Consider the following 19004-nt stretch of genomic DNA (forward strand, 5'->3'; position numbering starts at 1 on the left):
GCGGTGGAAGACAGCACAGTAGTATCATTAGAGCTGATAGCTGGCCTCAGCACTGCAGAAGGCCCCTGGACAATTGGTCTGTTAGCCAGCTGTAACACAACAAAGAGTCAGCGAGACTCACAGCAGCAGATCCTGGATATGTTCTCATAACTTCCAAATCTGAAGTACTTACCCAAGTAAAAGATCAATATATTTGTTTTTGACTTGTGAACATCTTTTTTATATTATTCCTTGTTCTTCACATATGGTTACTAGTAATTTTACAGATTAAACGAGCAAAGATTTGATGAATAAAAACAAATGTGTCAGAGCTTTCCTTCTTATGTCTTTCAGTGATCGTCTCCTCTCAGGTTTATCCGGTGGCCATTAGAAGGGGCCTGACCCCTAGGTCTAGAAATACGGGACCAAACTAGAACAACAGTATATAAACTACTAAAATCTCGCTCCACCTTGAGCAGCTGTTATTGTAAAACACCGAACACAAATTGATGCCTCAGCAGCATTAATACATTTATAATGTGTTAGTAACCAGTAACAGGATAGACTCATGGACTAGGCTGCTGTTGTGACTTATTTTCCTCCTCTGAAAGAGGAGTCTAGTCCTCTGTAGTTCTCACAGTCCTCACTAGTCATCTTAGATGCATCAGTACATTCAGTTTAAGTCTCTGTAACTTTTACAGTGTAAACAGTCAGTCAAATGGATGAAGTTTAATGTGAAGTTACATGACTTTTTGTGGTATGCCAAAAAAGACTGACTTGACAACCTCTGCAGTGCTAATAAAACTACCCACTCCAAAAGATTGAAACGGATTACAGACCCAGGCAGAAATAATGGCTACATTACTCTTGTCAGATGGAGATGAATGCTGTGTTTATGCCAGGCACAGTCCAGGTATTTATCAAAGCTAAGAACAGAATGTTCTTCTTTGTATGTCTTGGTAGGGGATTGCAGGCAGTCTCATTTCTTTTTCTTATTTACTTTAGGCAGCGAGAAATGATATGATTATACTGAGTGTACATGCAATATGATCTAGTTAAGGATCCGTCTTCAGTTTCAAGAGACTCTCCCTTTGTCCCTCTCACTCCTTTAGTATTCCACAGGAACAGTTCACATAATGCTGTTTGTGAGTAAAAGTACATCCATATATCAGCTCAGTCCTCGGATGAATAGGGTTAAAGACAAGCGTGGCAGAATCAGTCTGTAGCCCTTAAAGAATGGTGGATAAAGACACCCTCACACCATGAAGGGAACCTCACATACAGCCGTTCACACACTAGTGTCTTGAAAAAGGAAAAAAAGCTCAGTGAGAAATACCTCAAATAGTCACAACACATCAGGCACTTTGTAGGATCCTCTTAGTTTTGGCAATGAAATGTCGTGAATTGAGGAATGTTTCAGTGCAAACACAGCAAGGTTTGCCAACTTGTGTTAATGTAGATATCACAGTCAAATAGCAGCAACATTATCTGCGAGTTTATCTCCCGCTGTTGTCTCTTGCTTGTAATGAATGAGGTCTTTGATTCCCCTCGGCGTTTTGACACAGTCTGGTTGTCATGTGATGACGCTGAGTGACTCTTCCAAAAGAAGTGTGTCAGCCCTGGTGTGTTTCAAAGCAACCACTGTGAAGCAGCTGCTGTCACTCTTGCCAGATGGATGAAACTACAGATTGGACTTGAGTTTTATTATTGCTGCTTTTTTTTTTCGCAAAAAAGAAGTCCCGATATAAATATCTGTGAACTGAATCTACTTCATGGATTATGATGACAACTACATTGCTTTGATAGACAATGTGTCTATTTACATATAATGCCTCTATCTAAGAAATTGCCATTGCTTCTCCCTTCATCTCTATCAGACTTTTTGTTTTGTATAAATACTTTTCTCATGAATGTTGCAATTTGCAAATATTGTTATTTTGTTTATGTGCTCCATTGCATGTGACATATATAACACTTCTGTGCGTCCCAGGGGAGGGATCCCTCACATCTGGCTCTCTCTGAGGTTTTGGTAGTTTTTCCTACCTATGGTTAAGAGCAGAGGATGTCATAAGGCAAATTATGATTTGGGAATATGACATGAGATAAGTTATTCTAACACTTCTTTAAAGTCGTATTGTAAAGGACAGTGGTCACCACGGTGTATTCTCTGATTTACAGCAGTCCTACGGGGGGTTAGGGCTTGGGTATTTCCCCTTTCAGGAGCTCTCTCATGTGTCATGGTCATATGGAGCTTAGTGCTGTATGACTAAGATGTGAAGCAGTTGTATTGTCACTGTCTGCATTAAAAATTTACTGAGTCAGCCCTGACTTGTTTTCTAATCCCCCGCCTATGATGCATCCATCCTGCACTGTTCCAGCCCCTCCCACCCAAAAAGAGGAAGTTTATCTCATGTGCACTAATCTACTCACCGAGTTCTTAGATAACATTCTCTGAGGAATGGTGTTGCTGCTGACTGAAAGTAGTACTGAAACAAATCGGGCATTGTTACTCTACAAATAGACTTGGTTCTTATGACTCCTCAAGATATTGAAAATGTTCATTCTGCTCCAGTTCTACTGCATTCAGTAATGGTCAGTAACAATACTGAGATAAACTGACATTCAAACCAGGCCTGATTGATATTAAGGGTCCAAATTGTCCAAATCAAGAAAACATTCTCCACATCATCACACCACCAGCAGCAGTCTGGACTGTGAACTAGAATTTGAGAAAAGTATATGTCTCCAGGCTTTAATATATTTGCTTAATACGCACATGACGTAATTAAAAATGGCAAATAACATAAAAAAACTGGACTGAACTTTCTCTTGGCATGTCTCCCCTTCCTCCATCTCTTGTTTTCCTAGCTAAAGGTCACATTCCTCTTGGGACTTCCTGTCCACAGGGCCAGTTAGTCAGAAAACAGCATGTGCCTGTTCAGGAGCAAAGTTATTCTAATTAATCACAGCAATTATCAGGCAATAAAATGTTCAAGTGTGGCCAGAGAGAGGGATACAGATATAAGTTTATCATCAGCAAGCATTATAATTATAATTAATTATAATTCCCCGATGGTTAGCTTGTACTCTTTGTGTTAACCCCTGTGACACTAAAGCAGCTCTGTGTGATACATTCTTTGTGGGAGGGAACTGGAGGTCGACTGAGGTGAGTCATATGAACCAAATGTGGAAGAGAAACAATTCACTCTCTTTGGGCACCAGGATGTTTATTCAAGAAAGTTTGCTTTTATTATCACACTTCAAACAGTGATGTAAGGCCCATTTCACCTGTATCCATCTAGTGTGATACAACAATTTGTTACAATTCACAGCTACGTGTTAGAATTTCTAATGAAACAGTTGTTGGTGAAAGAAAATGACACATTCTCCAGCTCATATCCATCCTCATTTCCAGACTCGGTTCAGCACTCCTTATGAGTGTGGCAACCTTCCAGAAAGTTTGATTGTGGGCTCCCTACATCCACATTTCATCAACATTTCATAACCACAATGTGGAACAGATGGGACCAAACACATCATCCTCCTCCCGACTGCAGTTTCAACTGGTGAACATATTTCCCACCAGCTGAATTCCATTTGAACAATATGATGAAGGTTATCTACTGAATGCAAATGTTGTTATAGAATCTAAAATGCTTGTCCACTTTTGATATGGCACTTCTTTAGGATCACACCATCTCTCAAAAATGAACGCTCAGTAACACTCAGCTCTGCTCAGTTCACTGCAGTCGTACTTTGTCTGGTATAATCAGTATTTTATGATGGCTACATTTAGTGAGTATTGAAAACTTAAGGTCAATATTACTGCGTGATTAAATAACGTTTCTGTGTGCTGACTTTTTTTCTTTCTATGTGTTTGTGTGTGAATCATGTGAATTCACCAGCTCTTTCATTCTCTTTTAAAGTGGAAATGTTATTATCGAGTCACTGTATTTCTTCATGTTTCTGAATCCCTTTGGTAAGACACAGAGGAAAATACATGTTGACAAAGTACTACCACACCCTGAGGCTGCAATGCTCCTTGTGCTTATTGTTTGAAGCACAGTGTGACACACAATGAGCATGGCAGGCATTGCAAGCACATTCACAACAACGCAGAACGTTTCTTGAACTATTCGCCCACTACGTTCCTAACTCACTCTCCTTGTGTGTGTGTTGCAGCTCGGACTGGGGCGGTTACAGGGGAGTTTGGGCATCTGTATGAGCAGCAGTATGGAGTGGCTCTCTTCAACAAAGTTCGTTTTGACATAGAAGGAGGAGGTGGCCCGCAACCCCAGCTGTTGCATCGCAAGGTAAAACATCTGAAAGTTCTGCCTGGTAAAACAGGAAAGCAGAGGAAATGTGAAGAAGGATGAAAGTAAAAACACTCATGTTAAAGGTTCAGTGTGTAGAATTTAGTGACATCTAGTGGGGAAGTTGAATTTTGCAGCTGAATATCCCTCACCTCACCCTGCCCTTCCAAACATGATGGAAAACCTGTGGTAGCCTTCAGTTGTCATAAAAACTCAAAAGGTGTTTAGTTTGTCCAGTCTGGGCTACTGTAAAAAACATGGCGGCCTCCGTAGAGAGGACCCACTCCAGATGTAAATATCAAGTATTTAACTATAAAGGGTCTATTCTAAGCTAAAGAAAACAATTCATACAATTTAGGTGATTACACAATAGTGACAACATCACTAGGATTATTTTGTATTCACTTTCTGCCAAGTGATCCCTTTCACCTAAATCTTACACACTGTGAACCTTTAGGATTTACCAAGACTTACTAAGTCAGATTTATGAGATCGTTTAAATCTAAATTTCAACTTAAGTCAGAATTATTAAATTAAAATTAAATTGTTATCTCATACCTTTTAACAGGTTTACAGGTCATGACATATCTGCCAAATGGAAACAAGTTATGACACAGATCAGGAATGTACAAACACAATTCATTGACAATAAAGCAACTATTGTCCCGAAGTCAAACCCCAGCAGGGCAGACCTGTTATTGTTCTCAGACAATCAGGTTCTAAATAGGTTGTAAATGGACTCCAGACTTTATAAAAGTGTAAAAGTTCCTCTCCAAAGATAAGAACCCCAAGAGGCATGAACTCCAACCGATACTTATCCACTGTGTAAGGCTAACGGGTTCCTCTGCCACCCACATTAATAATGATAGGATATCCCTTTATTTGTCCCACAATGGGGACATTTACTAAGTTGTAGCAGCAAGAGGTCAAAAAATACTGATCAGTCAAAGTGAAAAAACATTGATAAATGTACAACCAGGTTGCACAATAGCCATCTCTCTTAGCACAGAAAAGCAGAATTTGTATGCGTTTCCCATAGTTTTGATGTACAATCTCAAAATTCTCAAAAGATTCTGACTGACAGAACTTCGACAGACGATCTGAATGTGTTGTGTTCCACAGATTCCTCTGGAGAACAAGTCCATCTTCTCTGGCTCACTCTTTCAGTACCTGGAGGAGAACAAGAAATGGAGGAACCGCTTCTTCTTCATCCCGGACTCCTATAACATCAACTTCTATGACAACAAAGTGGTGAGTGGAAAATACAGTCTGTTTTATAGGATACAAGTTTGATTCACTGCTAGATGTGTTAACTCTGCCCCCCCCCCCCTGGTCTTATCTACCAGTCCCATGACAGAGGCCTCACTCCCAAAGGAACCATCAACTGTGCTGGCTACAAAGTGCTGACATCCATGGAGCAGTACCTGGACCTGATCAGCAACAGCCTGCCTGGTGAGGAGGAGGATGGGGGGAGGGGAGGTGAGGTGGGAATCAGAGACAGTAGCAGCAACATGCTGATTATCATGTGCAGGATTATTTAATTTAACTTTTTTTCATGACCAGGTTTCCAAAACAATGAAATATGACTGTATATTTTCCATATAACTGTATGTTTTGTCAGGGTGGAAATATTATCAGTCAAACACAGGACACCTAAAACTCTGGACTGGAAGTAACATTAGCATGTTTTCGTGATGAGGTTGATAAGGTTTTCTGCTGATTTCCTGTGTAGTCCTGAGTAACTTGTTTACACATATAAAAGAAGAAGTTTGAGTTGAAACATCAGACGGGATGATGGCAGTATGATTAGAGCTATAATGTTTGAGGAGCCAGCTTCATATTCTTTGCCTAAATCAAGTCCACTTTACTTGACTAGTAAGGGAAATATAATGTGTCACTATCTGGTCTGTTTTTGGTTTAGGTCAGGGGAGGAGAACCTTTTTCTTATCAACGGTCATTTCGTTTTTATAAAATGCTGAGAGATCTATATAAAAGTACTGAACACACTTGGCACATTAACCTCTCTACTGTGATGGCTGGAACTGTTTCTCTAAACTGAGTCTTTGTGAACAGTCCGTATCGAAAACAACTGTAGAGCTGTAGGTTGTGCAAACTTCAGTCCATGCCTTGGACAGAGGGAGGTGGTTGTACCTGCTGTAGCTTTGAGCATGTTGTCTCTTTGCACCTCAATGATTTAGTGTTGTAGATCGTCAGGCACATCAGCTGGTTCCACATTAACACAGTTTAACTGAGTTTAACGAGGTTAGTTTCTTCTGTTTACTCCTCATGTCCCAAACCCTTTGCCAAATGCCTGAAGGAGTTAAGCAAACATACCAGCATATTGATATGTTATAGCAGGCACCTGGTTGTGCAGAGTAGGAAAATGCAGTGTTACCCTTTTCCAGTTGCACTTGCCACAGCTTGCAAAGACAGTAATACCGCCTTCATATCAATCTAGGCAGTGAGCCCATGCACAAAAATACAGTGGAACTTGTCTGTTCATCACAGGTCAGAGTTTCAATGTTTTTTTCACTATCATGAAATATATCAGTGATCTGCTCTGCGAGAATTCTTAAAGATAAACTGGCACTTTGGAACAATTGTCTGGTTTCAAACAGCCGCAGCAACAAGACTCCTTCACAAATGTTCCCCAATGAAGTTTCTGCTTCTTAGCTTTTAGTTCATTTATTTGAAAAACTTACCTGTGTAACATGGTCAGGAAAAAAGTTAGAGGTTGATGCACCTTAGAATCGATACAGACATGGACGACTCTGCATCGATGCAGTGACAGAAAATGATCGAATTGAGTTTTCCGGCACCCCACAAACGCTGCTGCTTCTGGAGCAGCGAGGTCCGGTTGTCTTATACCGTGTCAGAGTATCCTGTCTGAGTGTCCTCACTTTACACTTTAATAACAATAAACATTATAAATGTCAAATCAATGTGGAGAGTATCAACATAACTGCATGACATAGATAATCACTGTGAACTTGAACTTGACTACTATTTAAGAGAATGAGTTTAATTCGGGCTTGATTGCACAACAAGCATTGGTCATGCTTTACCTGCTGACGACTACACAAACATATTCAAATGCATTAAGATATTCATTATTGTATTATGCCTGTTTTTCCCCAGATGTGAAAGCCAAGGTGGGAAGTTCTCCATTCCTAAAGTGTGCCAGCCAGTTCCCGCTGATCCTCTGGCACCCTTATGCCCGTCACTACTACTTCTGTGTGGGGACAGACAAAGAGCAACAGAAGTGGCACGCTGTCCTACAGGACTGTGTCCGTCACGCCAATGATGGTGAGGCCTTCTACTTACTCCTCAACCAAACTTATACACACACACACACACATGATCCAGACTTCTGACATGGTGATTGGCACTTGGACCATATTTTGGTATTCATGTCAATTGGCAGTTTATTGATGTAATGCACGGTTTACAAAGCTATAATGTTTTACAAGAAATAGTTTTAGGGCACCATGACATATTATAATGCACTTGAGGCATCATGGGAGAGTCTGTGGCTGCCCAGGGCTTCAAGTGGGAGGGAGTGGCTCAAAGTTTCCCAACAAGTGGTTTGAGACTGAAAAGCTGTGGCTCAAACACGTTGGGTAATTTGCTCTGTTCACTTACCCTGTTGCTATTACCTTCAGTACTGTATTCATCACAAAAACGTGTGGGTGTTGATAACAGTTTTAGATTCTCCTGATGGAAATGAAAATAGCATCTTTCTACATTTTTCAAGAAACCATTTTAAGTGTCAGCTCTGTAAAATAACACCGGGTGATGTAACAGTTGTCAAATGGTCTGCCCCAGTGTCGTTCCACTTTTAAATGTATAATTATATCATGTTAAAATAGCATTTTTTCTGAAGTAAGCAACTCATCCCCAGTAGTGTTTTCTGCCCCTCTCCACTATGAAGCCTGGAAGCAGTGTTATGGATGTGCTTTGGTGTATTGACCAACTTGCTTGATTTTTAACTACAGTTAGGTCAGGAAATATTTGGACAGCACCACACCTAGCAGCATTGCTGTTGCAAGGTAGTTAACAAAGGAAGGAAACCCCTTTTTCACCAACATGGACTGGGTATCATTTTGGTTCATGCACCAAAAATATTTTGACCAAAAATAAATTTGCAAGGTCCCTGAAAATTCATTTCCCAGTTGGAAGCAAAGCGAACTGTGATGGCATCGGAGGGCTTGTCATATTCTAATGGGGGGGAGAGAGGGGATCAGGAGGACAACAATGGCGAAGGCATGTGAACAATTATTGGGTAACCAGTTTGATTCTCCACTTTGCTACTATTGTTTCTGCATCTTCATCATTTCATGTCATTAGAATTCTCATTTGACCTGCAATTTGAACTGTCTGCAACATGCTAATGTTGACTAGGTTCCACTGTCTTTAAAATGAAGTGGGATTCTTAATGTTATCTCTGTAATAACTAAGTCCACAGCTGACTGCATTGTTGGAGACTAACAGTAGAGTTTTTTACATTGTTGATCCATATGAAATTAAAGAGAACTCTGCTGTAAATGTAGCTGCTTCAGTCGGAGGTGAATTTGAAAGTGGCATGGTCTGAAAGTAGTACAAATAAACACATCATGGCATTGATCCACGGTGTGTTTCAGCTCCGATTAGCAAGAGGCAGGTCCAGGAGGAACCTGTCACTTACAACCTGAGCTTAACTACACCTCTGCTGCTTTGCTTCTCTCTCTCTCTCTCTGTGTGTGTGTTGTGTGTGTGTGTGTGTGTGTGTGTGTGTGTGTGTGTGTGTGTGTGTGTGTGTGTGTGTGTGTGTGTGTGTGTGTGTGTGTGTGTGTGTGTGTGTGTGTGTGTGTGTGTGTGTGTGTGTGTGTGTGTGTGTGTGTGTGTGTGTGTGTGTGTGTGTGTGTGTGAGAGAGAGATTACTACAATGGTTTTACATGAAGTAAACACAGACTGCACAAGTGGTATTCTGCTCAGTTTTCCATAATTCAACTTCTGGTTGTCATTTGTAAATTGGTAGTGCAGCTGTAATGTTCAGTGTTCATCTTCTTATGAAGAAGTCAGAATGTGGTAAAAACATAGTTAGCATACATATTCATTAATTGAACCTCCGATTTGTTTTCTTTTTGTTAATTAAAGCATGTTTCCTGGGACACACAGCTCGCTGGCCCCTGCTTTGTCTTCCTCTGCTCACTGAAACTAAAGCTCTGGATTTCAGTGCTGTGACAGTCGATCTTTAAAGCAGCTTAGTGCTTTGGACACTTGAAACAAGACTGTCATTTTCATTATGAATCATTGTTTACACAAAATGTGGTGCAGCTATGGTTGTGAGTCAGAGTTACACAATGATGTCTCTAACTTCCCTTCTCATCGAGGTGACTGAAATGATGAATATGTACTGTAGTCCCTGAGGCGGTTTTTACAGTGCGGCACACCAACAGCACATTGTTTAGACTAAGTCTGCTCCTTATCAGTGTTTCATTTCTTTAAATGCCTTGAAGCTCTGGCTTTATTTCACTGTGTTTCTCCTCAGGTCTTTTAAACATAATCATTCTGGGATCTTTTTGAAGCACTGAAGGGACAAAAAGCCTCAGACTTTAGACTTACTCAGTTTTCGTTAGCTCTAATTTTCAGTCATAAAACTTGAATATGAAAACCAGGAAAGCAAGTTGTGTAGCTGACTAACCTCACAAGTAGGTTTCCATTTGCTCCTTAATGTCTGGGCAGAGCATTGATTGGATGCCTGTACGAGTTGTGAGGGCAGGGGCTGTGAAGAACCTGAAAGCGGAAATGGCACCAATAGTTAACATGCCTGAGCTGTGACACAGGCCAGCTGTATGACGTGTGAGCGGCTGAATGCTTCCATATGTTCTCTGTGTACCACACAGAGCTCTGGGACCTGCGCTGGCTTTTTAACAGCTCTTTTAAACAAGGTGTGAGTGCACCAATCTCAACCCAGGTCATAAGTCATTCTTCTCCACACAGGAGGTTCTGTCAGTGGTGTAACACAGGGCAGGGTTAACCCACATGGAGACCCGTGGGCCTATCCTCTCTGTGTATTATGAACTCTTCAAAAACACAATTTTTGGGGGGTGTGAATTGAAAATGACCCTAACATACGCTTACCTTTTATGAATTTGTTTTTCTTGCCATGTATTTTGTGAAGCACTCTGTAACCTTGTTTAGATAAGTGCTATACAAATACAGTTATTCACTAGTTGATACTTAAAAAAGCCTTTCTCATTGTGCAAGTTTCTGACTTTTCATGGTCAGTTTATTTGAGCTATGAAAAATGGATATTGACAAGAATCCCCTCAACACACAGTCTTCAGATTAGGACATAATGTGGGATCCTTTAAAAGGGTTTGGTCTTTATAGTTGAAGTATTTTATTGATTTATATTCTCAAACAAACCAAACAAAACATGTCAACTGTTCAGAGGCCTTGGGAGTTCAGTGCCCTGTGGCATCCGTCCTGCTTGGTCTAGTTGATGAAGTGTGATGCGTTGGTCACTTAAACCTAGTGGGGAAGGAGAGGGAGCTCAGTGGTGTAATATAGAGTTCCCCCTGACGGCCATGTTTCCTGCTGGAGTTGAAGTCATGTGGTTGTGATAACTGGTACAGTTTGGTCCAGAACACGTTGAGAACTGTGTATTCAGAAACATAAATTCTCACCACCAGCAACAGTCAACAACAGACGACTATGCTGAGGGAGGTGAGGGGGCACGGGCCTGTAAAGTCTGTGTCTCATGTGAAGTTGACTGTAGCTATTAAACAATGGAGTTTCCCTATAGGCCAACTGAGCAAAGAATGGATATTAAGCCTCCTTCTCTGTAAAGTTGGCAAGAGCAGGCTACACTAACAGATACAGCCCACCCCTCATATCGGCCCATCTAAAGTTACGCCCCCAAAACACATGGACACCTTCTGCCTGACAACTGCTCCCTAACTTCTGGCCATCGACTGTGCTTCAGCAGTGTACTGTATGCTTCCCCGCCTGAAGTCTCTGGTGATGTGCAGTGATGTGCATAGGCAGGAAGGTTAGTTAGTGACAGGGCCAACCTGCTTTTTGACCACTTATAGGGACATGAAGAGCATTTCAACAAATAAGAAGTGAAACAACTTATCAACCCCACCCCACCAGTCTGGATGTAGCACTCTGCCAGTCTAGGGGTTGACACACAACTGATCACAACTTCATCACAACAAGCCCCACTTCCACCCTGTTGATAGGAGAACTTTGAATGATATCACTTTAGAAAAGTTGTAGCATGTTATTTCATAAGATGCATCATCTGATCACTAGTTTCACAATCTCCATGAGTCTCAAATTATAGTCCCCTCCTAGTATAGGTACTGGCTGTTCATACTGGTGAATAGAACTCACAGGGCACTACTGGCTCCACAGGGCTGGATTTTTCTTTGATACACATTTTGCAGTTTCTCGCTGGTTTGTTTAGTTGTGCATCGCTGTTGGCAAACACACTCTTTTTTCAACCCCTCTCAGTTGATAAAGGCACGTTGAACAGACGGGCTGTTCATTACCTCATTTATGAAGATGTTGATATCCTCCATGTAATCTTTTAAAAGTGTGCTTTGAAAAACAGTTGCATGTTGGAGTGTGTCTGCACAGGGCAGGGCTTTGCCTCTAGTGTGGGAGATGGAGTAGCTCTCCCTCATGAGCCACAAACACTGGATCCCATGAAGCTTGATTGTTGTTTACTGACCTAATGAACTAATGCATTGCTTTGGATTCTCATCAATTAAATGTTCATCCTTGCAAACTCACACTTTTCAAGTGCCTGAGATGGAAAGCGACTTTCCACCCGAGCCAAAGTGCTGTCCGTCTGATGTATTTAGATGGTAGTTCTTCAACAGTGTAGCATCTCTGCCCTGGAACAACTGACCCCAGCAAAGGGAATATGAAAGACTGCTTGTTGATTAGCAAATGTAATCTAAAGGACTCTGAAGTCAAGGGGAAAACGAGTCCCTGGTCTGTTGTCCCTGAGACATTTGAGCTCCAAACATTCTGTTCAGCACCTGAAAAATGTCATAGCATCATGCTATGAGGGGTCTTCTCAGCAACAGGGACAGGGATGTCATGGAGTGTCCCAAAATGCTGAATGTTTTACATGAAGGTTTCTCATGAGTTTTTCTTGCACTGTAATGCAAAGGGTTAAGATCACAGAAGAGCCTGGAAATCTGAATTTTGGGTTTGTTTGAAATCCTCTGAAAATAATAACCTCCTCTTTGAAAGGGTCTTGGAACTTCCTGTCACAGTTCATACTAGGAACTCTGGTCTTGTCACTGCCCTTCCCCCCACATACGCACACACATCCTGGCTTTGTCGTTGTGGGGAGTTTTCACGCACTGTCCAATAAGGCTGAACAGCATTTCAAAATCAGCATGTATATTTCATCACAGTGTGAGCATGCTTTACTGCTTCTAAGCAGATTGTAATTTACTTTGGAAGGCAGCCAACATGAGGAATGAAGAAACGTTTATCAAAAGCCTCGTCTTTCTCATGCACCATTTGACTCCAGTGTTAACTACTGATAGTGGAGCTAAAACAGCACACACCAACGCGCTAGTTAGTTTTTGATTTAAGCTACTTCAATCAACCACATTATATTAGATAAAAGATTCACTTCCATTTGTTTCCTTTCGTCTCATCGTATAACATGAAGGCCATTACCACATTCATTTAAAATAAAGAGGAATGGCTCTATACATGTACAGTCCTCAATAAAGTGTGTTGCTGCAGTCAGAGGAAAGATACAACAGAACAGAGCAGGGTTGGTAGCAAACATGACCATTGACCTTAGCTGAGGCAAGCGAGGCCTGCAGTTGTTTAGATCTTGGTCTGGGTTTTCAAAGTGCTCTTGGAGGAACTTTGGTAGATCGGCCAATCCTGGGAAAGTTCCCCACCGTTCCAAGTTTTCTCCATTTGTATATAATGGCTCTCGATGGTTTACTGGAGTCCCAGAGTCTTAGCAGGGGCTTTGTTACCACTCTCAGGCGGATCGATTTCATTGACTTTGTTTCTCATTTGTTCTTTAATTCGTTTAACTCTTGGCATCATGTGTCGTTGTAGTCTAGTTCACATTGTCGGACAGGTTCTATTGAAATGTGGTTAATTGGTTGACTTTGAAATTTAGTGGGCAATTAGTTTTTCCCATTGGGCCAGGTAGGTTTGGATAGCTTTTTTGAATTAATCATCTAAAAACTCCATTTTGTGTTTACTTAGGTTTTCTTTGTCTAATATTAAAATTAGTTTAATGATCTGAAAGAAGAAATGAGAAAATATACAAAAGTAAAAGGTATCAGCATATACTTTTTCAGAGCACTGTAGATCTATATTGCGCATAAACAAACTGCTTGCATATGCACTGGAAAGCTCTGTTCCCATAAGGGTCATTAGCATACATGCTCTAGGAAGTATTGGCTCCGACCTCTGGTCTGTCATGCAACAGAAAAAAGACACAATGATGACTCCCAGGCACAGACACCAGCCAACAATCAGACTCATTGTAATAAATACGTATGACGCTGTCTCGCTGTTTTCAGGTCATAGCATGTTTTCTTTTGTGATGGTCCTGCATAGCCGTTATGCTGCTGTGGTAGGCCATCACAGATTTTGAAGATTTTAGAGAAGCATTTTATTTGGTTTCAAAAAGTCCCATGATTTTGATGATCGTGTGCTGGAGTTTAGAGAGAAACTGCCATTCGCAGGATCCCTATGTGCGGGAGCTGCATTCATTGGGAATTAACATAAACAGTGCGAAGCGTAAATGCATATGTACATGCCCATGTAATTGATTACGTTGACATTCCATTACTTAAGTGGGAAAAGCACAGATATAGTTTATAACATAAACATTACCTCCTTTCTATTGTACTGTCAACACATGGCAGTGTGAAGGTGAACCCCCACGACCCTCAAACTGAAGCAGCTACATGGAATTTAACCATCTTTCATGTTATTCTTAGCACCTCTGATTTCCCCATTATCATATGTCAATAATATTCTCTGTCTAAAACATCATGGTAATAACAAAAGGTCACTGGCACTGTTTTTATTTTGATGAGGAACTTCTTCTTGTACTTGAATGCTAACCGCTACTATTGTTTCCATCCCAGGTTTGTCAGAGGAGAAAAAAGTCCAAACACCAGCCTTCACTGATGCAGTACGACACTACCGCCAAGCTCAAGGGCACTATGGCACCTGGGAAATGATGTGTGGTGTACCATCACAGGTAAGCATGTCGTCTCTTGGGGTCTGCCTTTATGTGAAAACAGTATATCCCTGATGAGCTTTACCAGGCTTGGTTCCACATTGTAGTGCTTGGAGCATAAATCCGACTCCCAGCATGCTTCATTCTAAGCGTGGGTCACATTAATCAGGCCACATCAGCACATATAAACACATTCTCCACATTCCTGCCTGAACTTGAGTTCTCCTTCTGTGACCGTGAACGTTCTGTCCTGTATGTACACATGGTGAGACTGCTGCAGTGTTTCAGGCTTTGAAGAGCAACTTTACTGTAAGTGCCCTCCTGCAGCTTAGGTCTGGTCCGATTTCTTTACCTCTGTCACTGGACAGTATTTTGTGAATGATGCAAACACATGGAGACCTCACATTATGGCCTGTTTCATATCATTCTAGACATTTTTTGACTCTTAAATGGCTAATTGTAGTATAAATCTTAAAGTAGCTGACAGGCTAATTCGGAACATCTAAGCATTTACTGGCTATTGGCTGTTGTGAGTTTCCACCCCTGAAAATTCCTCTCAAATACGCTAAGTGAATTGACTTTTGAACAGAACTGGTGTTCTCCAGTTATTTTACAATGGTAGAAAATCTTTTTCTATGGTTCTTACCTTATTGGAGAGGCAGTCTGAAAAGCTGCAGAGACAGGGTTTATATGTGTGGGTATTCTATACAGTATAATAGTTGGCAATTAATTCATTCATTCATCTTTTTCTTTTTTTTGTTGGTAATTTTGAATTATCCCTGACATGTTGTAAGGTTAATAATACTATGGGGAAAAAAATGAATACTTTTAATTTGTGTCCAACACATTCACCTTACAAATTATTTTACAATTAACTTCTTAACTGCCAATAATAACAATTTGTTTAAAAATATTGCAGTATTTTTTAATGCTAATTCCTGCCTGCTAATGTTTCTATGATTATCACTTTCATGGTCAAAAAGTACATATACAGTTGGTTAGATTTCTTTCAATATTGCCCACCCACCCAGCTCCGTTATGGGAAACACAATTTAAGACAACTTTCTTATATTATTTAATCCCTCCTCATTCACTTATTGTGAGATTTAATGTGATTTCTTGCTTTTCACCAGTAATCTGCAATTGTGTCTGTTCATTGTGTTTGTTAGCAACACACTTGCAAACCTTAATCACAGTACATGTAATTATAAACTGTGTTATAGATATATATGGTATAACATAATTGATTATTTTGAGAGGAAAAAACTATAGGAAAATACAATAAACTAAACATGTAGCAAATTAAAACAGTCCTATAATTACAATAAATTGTGACTCCAATCATGACGAAGATATTAAATAAATATGAGCGTTGGTTTATAGTTCTATCATCTCATGGTAAGGGTTGTCATGTTAGGCAATCCTTATACTCAGCATTGTCTGCTCTACAGAAAGCTCTTCACGAAACCTAAAAAGGGACTAGACCAATTTTACACATCAAACCCTGTTTACACTGTTTGGGAAATATGATCGCATATGTTAGTTCTATAATACATTTTTGCGGGCGTTTGTACATCCAGTGTAATGTATGTAACCGTTCTTCCTGATAAATTAGATGTACTGTATTTGATCAAAAATACATAGTCAGTCAGTCAGTCAGTCAATACAGAACAGTAAGTCAGTCAGTCAGTCATACAGAACAGTCAGTCATACAGAACAGTCAGTCATACAGAACAGTCAGTCATACAGAACAGTCAGTCATACGGACCAAGCTGTAGAGAACCTGAGCCCTGGTGCTCCAACTGCTCGTTGGATAAATACAGTTTAGCTTTACCAGTATGTTTAGTTGAACATGTGCACGTGGTGAGTGGGATGGTTGTGATCCTATGAGGTGTTTGTGTCGTGTGTTCCGTAAAGATCCTGTCTAACCTGGTGATGGAGAATCTCCTTCCTGAGCTGATGGAGCTCATCTCCCCCCGCCTGAAGGGCAAACTGCATGAGAGGCAGAGGAACTGGATGCTGGTGAGAAACTGCTTCACACACATTACGCTGCACAGCTTTTGGTAAATAAATGGAAACATATATACGTACATGCTTCAGTATCTTTCCAATGTTAATTCATCTCGTCTTCACAGGATACTGAAACATTTTGGACACAGAACTGAATAATAAAAGAAAGATAAATACAGTATTTCATACTTGCGCACAGTTTTATCAAAAGAAAACCAGTTTTACAGTTGTATTGATGTGAATAAAAACTGAATCAATTGCTTTATCTCTTAGTAGAGGGACTTCACTGATTGGCTCATGTCTGTTTTTAAGAAATTCTTCTTTAATTATTGATTTGTATAATTGGCTGACCTCTTATGCACTTGTATACACACTCATTTTCATTTGCTGTGTGAAATGCATGATGAAAGCTACGTGACTGAAATTTAACAAAGTTGATATTTTAAATTTGACCCATCAGTTCAGTTTGTTTGGCTTCAGAGACAGACAGAGTGATGAGGCATGTATGCAGCTCAAATAAAAAAATATTGGACTGTAGACGTATAAATTTGGTCATCTTGAATTCAGCAGCTGAATAGACCTGGACTCTCTGCCTGTGTTTGTGTCTGTGTGTAGATCAGTGATGCAGTGTACAGCCTGGTGCAGAGCCAGTGTCAAACCCAGTATGAGGCAGTGTTGCAGAAGTGTGAGGCGGCCCGTTCCTGTCTGGAGGCCTCCATACGAAAAGACATGGACCAGATCATCACGTCCAAGGAGCACGTCACCAACAAGATCAAGGGTTAGTGAGAGACCCTGCATTTTAACCAACAGACCAACTTTCTGTTTTAATGATCTGAATTACTAAATTCAAAAAACTAAATTAAAAAAATTAAAATGTGGTGTCTGAAGTGGGCCACCAGAGGGATCACAAACTGACTGACCTCCTGTTGTGTGCAGGGTTTGTTGGTGCTCCTTAAATCATCAAGTACTGTCTTATTTAAAAAAAGCACACAAATTAAACTGTAAATATGAATCAGGAGACAGATGCAGTGGAATGTGTTAGGCAGACATGCAGTATGTAAATGCAATAAGAAAAGTATTAATGATAATATATGTATTGATTCATTGATAAGTGTATTATTGAAAATAAATTTAACATTTCTTCTTTAGATCTATCATAATATTTATTATAACTAATTGATTGCAGTGTCACACTTCAGACTCATGGCCTGTATTTTGAGAAGCACTTCATGAAGGACTGTGAACACTGTTATATTCCTGCAACTTTGAAATGATCCAGTTTCTTCTGACAGCATTACAGCATCAGATGGTATTACTTATTGTTTTTTATTTAACTTTTAGTTCTTCAATGACTGTGATTTTCATAGGCGCTCAACACTGAAGGAGATGTTTGATGGAAACCATGACCTGATCAGTAAACCTCCCTCTCCCCTTTCTCATGTTCCTCCCCCTCCACACAGCCGCGGTTCTCCCCAAAGCTGAGAAGCTGTTGAAGGTGAGCATCCAGCCCTACATCAGCTCCATCCTGGAAGCCCTGATGGAGCCGACCAGCCGAGGCTTCTCAGAGGTCCGCGACGTCTTCTTCAGAGAACTGGTGGACATGAGCAAGAACACCCTCAATGAGGGCACCAAGGAGACCATGGCACAGGTGAGGAAGAGGAGGAGGTTAAGCATAAACTCTTAGTGTGGGCTGAGAGTCTTTGCTCGAACCACAAATGATGTGAACGTGATCTGACCTATCAAGGCCCAAAATACTACATACATTAACTAGTATCAGCATCAACTGTCTAGTAAGAAAGTAAAGTCTGTAACAATGACATGAAGCCATTTCAATAGTCTAGTATGGTTTGTAAAACTGTACGAAACCTTGTCCTCAGCACATGGAGAAGATCTCCATGCTGGCCTTCCATCCAGTGAAGATGAACAGCTGCTATGAAAAGGTGGAGCACCTGAGCTTGGAGGGTCTGCAGCAGAGGTTTGACGTGTCCAGCCCCTCGGTGTTCGTCCAGAGAGCCCAGATCCTCATGAGAGAGGTGAGACAAACCACAACTGCCCGCGTTACTTTGCTTTTCAATTGAGTGTATATTGGGCACTGGGTTGATCCACATTTCCCAGTGTTAATTCATTGTAATTTTATTTTCATTGTTTCTTCGGGGGTTAGGGGCAGTTTTTTTTGTTGTTGTTGTTTTTTTATCAATTATGATTAATATATATCTCAGATCTGACCAGTCAGACAGTGTAGGCTTTAAACAAGTCAACAGGAATTTGTCTAAAGATTTCTTGGAAATATCCCAGTGTAGCAAGGCATTTTAAGCTTCAGGTTTCTACACATGCTACAACAAGTGAGTTCGATACTTGGTATGGGATCCTGGATACTATAAAACCACCATATTGTAACTTAGTGGTTCTGCCCTGCTCCACGTTAGATATTGGTGAACTCAATGGAGACGACTTTGCTAAACAAGTCAATG

General features: G+C 40.6%; 1 protein-coding gene across 1 annotated transcript in view; it reads left to right on the forward strand.

Annotated features, from left to right (window-relative positions):
• Positions 1-19004, forward strand: part of niban2b (niban apoptosis regulator 2b) — a 35566-nt gene that overhangs the window by 7428 nt on the left and 9134 nt on the right. Inside the window, exons 2-10 of the mRNA XM_035166160.2 lie at positions 4162-4292; positions 5415-5543; positions 5639-5744; positions 7431-7598; positions 14429-14544; positions 16441-16545; positions 17149-17311; positions 17994-18181; positions 18411-18566. Of these exons, the coding sequence (XP_035022051.2) occupies positions 4162-4292; positions 5415-5543; positions 5639-5744; positions 7431-7598; positions 14429-14544; positions 16441-16545; positions 17149-17311; positions 17994-18181; positions 18411-18566 (1262 nt within the window). The remainder of the gene's footprint in view (positions 1-4161; positions 4293-5414; positions 5544-5638; positions 5745-7430; positions 7599-14428; positions 14545-16440; positions 16546-17148; positions 17312-17993; positions 18182-18410; positions 18567-19004) is intronic.

Source organism: Hippoglossus stenolepis, chromosome 9 (genome assembly GCF_022539355.2).
Source record: "Hippoglossus stenolepis isolate QCI-W04-F060 chromosome 9, HSTE1.2, whole genome shotgun sequence".
NCBI lineage: Eukaryota > Metazoa > Chordata > Actinopteri > Pleuronectiformes > Pleuronectidae > Hippoglossus > Hippoglossus stenolepis.